The sequence below is a fragment of the Blennius ocellaris genome, assembly GCF_963422515.1.
Source record: "Blennius ocellaris genome assembly, chromosome: 7".
Lineage (NCBI taxonomy): Eukaryota > Metazoa > Chordata > Actinopteri > Blenniiformes > Blenniidae > Blennius > Blennius ocellaris.
The window spans coordinates 9,078,183-9,087,833 of NC_137656.1; the positions used below are offsets into that span (position 1 = coordinate 9,078,183).

Genomic DNA, 9,651 nt, shown 5'->3' on the forward strand with positions numbered 1-9,651 from the left:
GCATGAACTCTGGATCATCACCTCACAGAACCGGCTCTTTCTTCACATCTTATTAAACCATGTTGTGTGTTGTTGTTTTTTTTAGGCTGGCTTGTAATTGCAGCTGTTTCTGTTTTCAGAAAGCACAGCAAAGTGCGGGTCAGAGTGCAGCAGAGGAGGACGACCGTGTGAGGAGGTGGAGGCTGTCTTTACAAACGGTCAGCAGGTCGTTTTTGGATCCTGACGGTGTGAATGTGGGAGCTGAGTTTGCTCCCTGAAGAGGATCCTTCTAATAGATCCAAAGATCAAAAGATGTCCGCCTCAGTTTAGCTGAGTGGGGGGTGTTTCCTGTTGACTCCAAGACAAACGGTGATGTGAGACACTGTTTTTGCAGGTCAGACTGCGCTGCTCTCCTGCTGCGTTTTTCTGTGAATGGTTTACTACTGACAGATGAGCCGCCTCAGGCCGCGGCTCTCTCTACTGACCGCTCTGCCGTGTGAAAGAGGAAAGTTATGGTATTTCTGGTACATGTATAGTTGCATATAGTTAGTACATTGTTTTCATGTAGCTATACCTTTGTTAAGCAAACCTTTATTGTATATCACTTATAATATAAATACATAAATTGTCTGGTTCAATTCAAACAATGAATATTCCCTTTATATTTGATTTATTACAAATAAAATGTATTTAAAGCTTTTTTTGTGTTACTTAATTGTTGCTTGTATGGTACAATCGTGAAAACAAAGTAGCTTTTATTTCTTTTTAAACTGGAGATGAATTATTACAATTAAAAACATCACAAATGCTAGAAACCAAGGGTTACACATTGGCAGTGTACAAATAACACTAACTGTCAAAACAATTAGTTTTTCAACAATATTCAATGTTTTCTTTCAATCGTTGCCATGAGCCTGAACATGAATGTGGTTATTAATCATTTAGATTTTATCTTAAAGAAAACGAATAATCCTCGCTACATATGAAACCATTCACTGTGGAACTCCAGATGCTGTTTTTTTTTTTTTAGGATGGTTTTGTTTTTTTTGTAATAGTGTGTTTGTATTTCTCAAGGATGTGATGTGTGACTTAATAATAAACTGTGACTTTCTTTTCTTTCTTTCGTTTTTTACAGTCAGTGGATGTAAATATGAATAAATGTGAAGGTCAATGAGTGAGTCCCAATTTATTGACATGTCAAAATGTCGCTGAGCTATAAAGTGGAAAACGTACCATAATTTATAAGTGACATTGACAGTGGCATCAAGTCAGAGTCACATCTTCCTGCATGTAAAAGAAGACACTCAATGCTCAGACTGGCCTTTTCTGTTACACCAATACATCAGGAGCCACTTGGCTGCTGTTTGAGCAGCCGGCTGTGTCACAATCACATCCCGGCAGAGATCTCACACTGAACCAGTTCTGCAACTTAAAGGTAACCGGGTGTGGATGACTGGAAAATGCACACTGCAAATTCACATCTGAAATACTGTACAGAAGATTTCTCTCTCTCTCTCTCTCTCTCTCTCTTAAACTCAATTTAATCCATAGTGTTCATTTGAAACTGCTTTGAAGGAGACTTATAACTAACATTTGATTACAACTTCTTTAGAAGTGGAAGGAAGAGTGACTTCACAGTTTCTATAGTAAAACCAAGTAGTTATTTGGAATAGAAACTTGTGGTTCACCTTTTTTGAACGTCCTCATGGTTTACACATAGCTGGAGCAATGTTGTGTAGCTGCACACAGTAGCTGAGCTGGCAGCATTGTGTGCATTGACTCAGTAAGTTCGTTGGAAGTTGTTTCAGTTGGTTGGAAAAAATATTTTGGCCTGTTTGATTATTCTGTTAAATCTCTTCAACTGCTTATAAGTTTAATGCTTTATAAAAGTATGGCTCATGTTGCTGTGATTCACATTGACACCTATAATATGGCTGACATGAGTTGTTTTAAAATCAATGAGGCGTTTGTCTCGGCTAATGGCCGCGACGCTCAGAGTAATAACACAGAAATGTTTTATTTTTAAGATTAGACAAGAATCCTGCGTTCGTCCTCCCTCTCTCCTTCCACAGTAAACTACAATGACATAAGATACCATATGAACAGCACATGAATCCAAAAATTTCACAAATCTTAAAATTCACTTTATTGTATCTATATCTATATCTATATCTATATATTTATATATACACACACGCACAGCATTTAATTTTTATAATATATTGATGGTGTCAATTTTAAGTCCTAACTAATCTGTCGTCAATAGTAGGTGACCTCTGACACAGTAAGAACACCACTTTTGCTGTTTGTCATTAGTGGAGGAGTCGCACTGGTGAGTTGAACTAAAATGCTGACCACTGCACTTAATCTTTTTCAAGGGCAAAGCCACCTTCCTAGTTCCACAGATATTTCAAGTATTGCAAGCTATTCATGATGAAACACTTTGAACAAAACATCAAATGCTGCAGGATCTCTTATGAGTGAAAAAAAAGACAAATTCCACAATGATTCTCATCAGCTTCTCTTGAGCATTTGATTCATTTCTACACATACTCCCTTGCTAATGGTCTGGAGTGTTTGCTTTCATGTTGAAAAATGTTTTAAACTTTTGGAAAAAGATTCACACCTTTCTGACATGCATCCGACTTCTGTCTCTTCTGGGCGCCGTTCAGCTTATCGGTGCAAATTGTCACATCCCGTTGATAACATCTCAACTCCTTGAAGGTTTAGCAGAATCGTTACAGCGAGTTCCTCTTTTGTAGTTCACACTTTCACATTTATGAAGATCCAAAAGAGGAACTGTGATGACCTCATGAGTCATGCCTAATTTCTTCTGTGCGTGTGTGTTTCTGTGGCACATCCTAAATAGATAGATGAATAGTTCTTATCCACATTTTCTTTGTCTTCATGATGTTGATGCCCAACCCGGGCAGCTTCTAATCCAGTCCACAATGTAACAGAACCATCAGATTTGTCATTGGAAGGAAATAATGAACTCATTCTTCAAAGTACAGTACCCGATGAGTGTTATCTGCAAGAACAAAAGATGTGGCCAAACACCATTCAAGCAGCGCTTTCCAAACAAATCATGTGTACATATCTGAAGCAGATTTACATGCTGCTCAAAAAGCCAAGCATCTATTTACAATATTTGTCATCATAAGACTCTAATGTGTCATATGAGATGTAACCAGAGATGATATCACACGATTCAGTCAGACAATCTAAAGGTGGGGAGCTGGATTTGACTTCTCTCAATATGGCTTGTTGTGGTTCAGAGCAATTCTCCTTCACAGTAGTTAAGTAACTCTTGTTCACGAAAGATCGTGTTCGGTTGAAGGCAGGTGTGTCCCAGAACAGACTGACTGACTGTGGATTGTAGCCTTCTTGGACCAGAGCAGAGTAGGGTGTCTTTATGATTTCAGCATTGGATTTGGTCACAATCTCAATGTCACAGCTGGTGCAGTCGTCCACCGTCTGGGACTGCAGCTTCTGTTCAGTCTGTGCAAACATCGTCATCATCATAATCACCAAGTGAAGTCATGAAAGTCACATCAAAGTGAGAAACATGTTTAAATACATGATCTTAATGTACAAAGGAATTGTTGAAATGTGGCTGAGATGATTTTCTATTTTATTTAACTCGAAGACAGGCATTTAATGTGCAGGTTTGTTCAGGCATTTCAAATTTGTGAAAAACAAGTGGGACTGGCGCAACATTTTAGTTGCTTCAGCGTGATTGTGATCTCGGTGGTTTGTTCGTACCTCGTGAAGGAAACTGTCAAATTCAGGTGTTTTAATGTTCATACCGGCGGGATAGACGAATACTTCTTTCAGCCTGGAAGAGAAACAAATCATAAAATAAAGCTTGAGGATAATTTTTCAACTTGTCCTCTGTAGGAGTCCATTTTTAGGATGACGATTTTAAAATGGCACTGCTCACGTTTTCCTTGTGGACCACAGGAGGACGATGCAGGCCAGGAGAATAAAGATGGCAGTCAGAGGCTTGGCCAAGTAGGAATAATCTAAGCGGGGGCATCAGTTTATAGTAAAATTAAAACCTTTTTAAAGAGATTTTCATTTATTTCAGTCATGTTTCTAAGAAGAAAATAAAATGAGTTAAGAGAATAAAAAAACTCACAGTTGATTTTGGTCCTAATAGTAATGTTGGCTGGTACACCACGGCCGTCTTTAGTGAGCGCGCTCACAGAAAAAGAATATTCTTTGTCCGGCTGCAGACCCTCGATGGTCACAGACTTCTTCCGGGGGTCTGCCACTGATACCTGGAACCCATCTGGATGTACACGCAGATCATGAAGTCAAACTCGTCTTACACTGACATCGTTTTGAATGGACGAAGAAATATTTTTGCTGGAAACCTTTGCCTTCACTCACCTGCAGCTTTACCTGGCAGCACATCTGATCCTGCATCCTGCACAGTAACCAGGTATCCGGTGACGAACGCTGGCTCGGCCGGGTCATCTTCATTGTAACGCCACTCCAGAGTCACAGAGGAGGAAGTACTCTGAACAGGTTCCAGCAGTTGTGGGATCTGTACAGATACTGATTGGAGTTTTGTGTTTAAAATAACAACGAAATCTGCTTCAAATTAAGAAATACATTTCAAGAAACAGAACCACTTCACTGGCCACTCTGTTATTTTTGGGACTTCCGGACTATTCGGTCATTTTCATTGTAGTGAAACTTATTTTCTGCCCTTACTTTCTAGCAATCTGTTGCCCCTTTCTGCAACACTAGCAAACAGGAAAGAGTGATGGTGTGACTTTGCGTTTAGATCCTCCGATAAGGACATCCTGTTTTGAAACTCCAGCACCTCCACCTTCATAAGAGATGAATTTAGAATGTTTTTTTTCGGAACCTTATCTTCTTCAGTATTGTTTTAATTTTTCTCCTATGGCATGAGTTATGAGACACGTCGAGCTGGTTTAAATGGCCTCAAGCATGCACTCAGTCATGAAGTACTATGTGCACTGATGAAAAAATAATTAAGGACAAAGACCACGTGACAGAAATGTTTACAGTTCCAGTCAGTTTTGAATCAATCACCCCATCACTTTTTGTGTCATCTTTCATGGGGTCATAGGAGCTTGAGTCTATTCAAGCAGACACTGAGTGAAATGCAATCTTTGACAAAGCAAACCTTTTACAATCACTTATCGGAAGGCCTACATATGATTTTTGATGTTTATATTACAGGAGAATAGCTTGGTTAAGAAGACAAAACTAACACAGACACATGGAGAACATGCTGTACAAACCCCACATTGAAAAACCTTAAATGGGCTTGCATGAAGTCACCAAGTCCGACCAGGCCTTTCCTTGTGGAGTTTGCACGCTCTCGCCATGTGCACATGCGTTTTCATCTGGGTACTCTAGTTTCCTCTCACAGTCCAAAAACATGCATGTGAGGTGAATTGGCGACCCTCGATGTGCGAGGGTCTGTCTCTCTAGATGGATGTTTGTTGAAAGCATTTCCACTTCACGATCGGAGCTGTAATATTTCCAGACAGAACTGTACCTTAAATTCCACATGCATACCTTTATAACAAGAGATGCGTTATGAATAAAGCACATTTGTAGTGAGAAAACTCACAGAGTTCCTGTGAGTATCCAGTCTGTGTCTCCAGGAGTGTGTCTCCATTTTCTGTGCAACCATAGATATTAAATGTGTACCTGAAACCTGCTTTGAAATGTTCTAGAAGAAAACAAGAAGAAAAGATTGAATATTAGAAAAAGAAACCTACATCAAAACAGTCAGAGTAATCCCTAAACCTATTAAAACAACTCACCGGCAGGCAGGTACAGTGTGTTGTTTTCTTTGGGTACCTTCATCCACTGCAGAGGACAGGGTGCTGTGTGGCCCAGAATGCACCACTCCACGGTATAGCCACAGGTGACGGTGGTGTTCTCGTTCCAGGATAGATCGAAACCACCAACTGTGCCGCTGCTCAGCAGCTTCTGAACAGGGAGGGATTCTGAGCCAGAGACACAGGTTTCAGCTGAGTTCACTGAGAATCATGGTTGAAGTGGATCAGACTGTCCCTCAGTAAATTATTAAGAACAGCATTGGATTAAAAAAAAAAACCATTTAATTATTCATCAGCACTTTTGGAGCTACTAGAAATTGTTTCACCTGCAGGGTCCATTGGTGGGATAATGATGTGGGCCGGAGTGGAGGAGCCGGCGTGAAGAACAGCCTTGACGCTGATCTCACACTTTCCTAAACCAATTGAGATCTCGGTTTTGTTGTGTTCACCATCCACATTCAAGTCCTCCCAGGTTTGACCTTCCTGTGACCACTGAACGCTGTACCTTTGGATGTTCACTGTGCCAGCAATATACTGGGAATAAATTGGACAAGTTTGATATCATTTCTTACATGGATTTCCTGAAGACAGTTGAAGAGTTTGGTTGTTTTTCCACTCAAATATTTGTGCTAAAAGAGAAAAAAATACAATGTACCTGTTTCCACAAAAGAGTAACTCGACGGTTGTATGAGTCAGACAGCGGTTGTATTCTCCTCCACACGTCCAAGGTCACCTGTGGATCTAAAGAAGATTGTCTTGTCAAGATTTCTGAACAGTCGATTTCAGAGCCTGTGTTGTGTAAAGTGAAATAGACTATAAGCTTCAAAGGATATGGCCTCAGTCATTCTGTATCCAAAACTGGTCTGAAGCCCTCTTTTTGGACAAGGACCCATTATTACATTACACAATAAATAAATAGTAGAACAACAGTATGTCAGCAACTTCCAAGGAGCCTAATATTATCGAAATAAAATTTGCACATGACAAGAAAACAACTACAAAGTAAGACACTTTGTAGAATCTAGAGCAGGTCTCGGAAACTGCACGTTGCTTTTTATTTTATTATGTTGATGAAAGTGTGTGACCGCCAGTACTGCGCTACGTTTGATTTGAAGCTTCACTGAGGATCTACTCGAACACATCCAGTCCAACTCAAACTGATGTCTCCTACTTACCAGTTGTAAAGGATCTGTGTTTTGTCCAGTCTCCCCAGAGGTTGCCATTGACAGAGCAGCGTACCCGGATCACGTACCGCGTGTTGGGAAGCAGAGGTTTCAGCCTGACTTTGCAGAAACCTCTCGCACTGTCACAGCTCTGTTGCTACACAAATGGAAAGTTGAGAGATATAAAGTAAAACTTTCAGCAGTACATTTTCTGCTCAACTCGTAAATAGTTTTCACCTCTGTTGTGCTGTGTTGAAGTGTGGAAACCTGGCAGATGAATTTATTTTGAGTTAAGTTCCCCTGGATGCTCCAGGACACGTTGGCATCTGTCGCCCCTTTGTCAACTTTGTCCCACTCCACAACAGGAGACACTGATGGAAACACATGCAGAAACATTTTCATGCAGAATAAGAACAAACATAAATACTATTAATCAAAATTTCATGATCATCTAATCAGAAATTGTTGGGACAAGCAAATTATGTCATTATTTAGGTCATCAAAAACAAACTGAAGGAATATTACAATATACAATTGACCTGTGCTGTATATTCCATAGTTTATTTAGATCAGGGGTAGAGAGCACCTTGTAAACTGTGACACTGTTAAAACCAGTTGAAATCAACGGAGATCAACATTGTTCGAACGGTAGATGAGCACAGAGCTGCAGCCGGTAACAAGTCGCAATCTGGATTACTCGGTTTCAAAGAAACTCCGAATTTTGAAAACGCTAATGATCCTGTGATAGAAGTATGCAAGACCTCCGACCTCTTTCAGAGATGTTGAAACTGTGGCTTTCCATTTCCTCTCCCAGCATGTCTTTCACCACCACACTGATGTTGTACACCTGAAGCTGAGGCACAACTGGGAATGTACAGGCTGACCGAACACAGCGGACTGGGGAATGATCTGTGTTTCTGTGTGTTCAGCAGAAAATGAAGCAACAACGTTACACACACAAATCAGCTGTTTCTAATTTTGTGACAAAATGTATGGTTTCCAAATTTTCAAGTGAAGGCTGACGTTATTACAGAACTGCCTCAGCATTGTCAGGAACGTCTTTTTTGACATCTGGCTGCAGAAAAAAATATTTTTGAGTATTACGGTGAGCATCTTACTGAATGTGCAGAGTGTGTGTTGGTTTGTTACGATGTGTGCCTCCATTTTTGCCTGAATCCCATCTGCAGGTGACAGAGATGAAATCCGTCGTTGCACAGCTGATATTTCTGGGCTTCTGAGGAGGAACTACAATAAACACATATTGTTGTATGAATATAAAAACAAAAGTCTTCATAAAATAACAAATTTGAAAAAAAATATAAAATTCATACTCACAGCTGACATAGTTGTAGACATTATAGTCCTTTCCATTTGTTACAAAACAACTGAGTAACAAAGATTTTATGAGCTCTTTTGGGATTTTCAGGTTGTTTACAACAAAAGCTTTGACTTTGTCTCCAACACTCGTGAGGTTGTATGGCTTGTTCCTGAAAGCCATGCTTGTGATATTTGCTCCCGGTGGGGGGATACAGCAGAACGTGGGACTGCTGCCCTCCCTCAATACCTGCTGGAAGGGAAATAGCTTGGCTTTGTTCACAGCGATCTCTCCTGTAAAGCAGATATTGGATTTTTAATTCTGACTGATGTCCATCAATCCAGCTTTGCAAACATCTGTGGTCTTTTTGAAGACTCCTAAAAGTCTCTATCATAATCCCCCTCAAGGTGGAACTGGACCCTGATAGTTTTTTTCTTCTTTTCTTCTTTTTAAGCCAGCTGCACTGATAGTTATTTATTTTTTTAGCTATATAATATTTTAACCTAAACCATTTTATTTGTAGGGCTTTAAAAATATATTGATCAATAAAGCCACCCATATATAGCTATGTCAAGTATGTTCCTTTTCTGTTAATTGATACATATATCTTGAGGGCAACTCACCAGAACTGGTCTTCCAGTCACTCCAAGGACTCGATGCAGACCCATTGCAGATGTTTCTTATTCTGACTGAATGATCAACACACTCCAGAGGCAGCTCAGAGATCCAAGTCCATGTGTGCTCTCTTGACTTTCTGGATGACACGCTTAGATTGGTCTACATCAGTAAAACAGGACACACCATAGACAAATGTGGAGTTTGATTGGATCAAGGATGGGCAACTTCACTGTTACGGGAGGAATTTAAAATATATATATATATATATATATAGCTACTGATTAAATGTACAATATAAATTAGGTTGAAATGTGGTTCAAGTGAATTCACTCTCATTGCATGAGAAACCAAATTCGTTGGAAATCTTCACTTTAGATGACTAATTCTCAACATCATATTATATTACTGTAAATATAAACTGTCATGATTAATATATAATTGAACTCCTCAGTACTCACACTGTGAACAATGTTGTGCTTTTCAGTGCGACTGATCTGGATCTCAAACATCTCAGTCATTGATCCACTGTGGTTTACCAACCAGCTCACCGTCAAGCTTTGCTTGTTGCTGATGGCTTTTGGATGATTGATGGTTGGTTTTACGGGTTGAGAAGCTGGCAAACGATACAAGACAAGTAAGGTTAAATTACACATGGAGGCTGCTTCGACATGACCCGAGAGAATTAAGATAAATGTAACTTACCATTGTTAATGCAGCAGTCACTTGGTTCCACATGAAAAATCAGATA

At 39.8% G+C, this 9,651-nt stretch overlaps 1 protein-coding gene across 1 annotated transcript; it reads right to left on the reverse strand.

Moving 5' to 3' along the window:
• Window positions 1-139: 139 nt before the first annotated feature.
• On the reverse strand, window positions 140-9,421 carry osmr (oncostatin M receptor; the record flags this gene model as incomplete). The annotated part of the gene is made up of 16 exons (XM_080499971.1): window positions 140-268; window positions 3,346-3,480; window positions 3,745-3,817; window positions 3,923-4,004; window positions 4,121-4,273; window positions 4,375-4,542; window positions 5,594-5,695; window positions 5,790-5,975; window positions 6,134-6,341; window positions 6,463-6,548; window positions 6,983-7,127; window positions 7,238-7,341; window positions 7,739-7,849; window positions 8,120-8,215; window positions 8,306-8,578; window positions 9,358-9,421. 16 exons carry the CDS (start codon window positions 9,419-9,421, stop codon window positions 140-142), a joined length of 2,115 nt encoding a protein of 704 aa, XP_080356097.1.
• Between the last annotated feature and the right edge of the window lie 230 nt (window positions 9,422-9,651).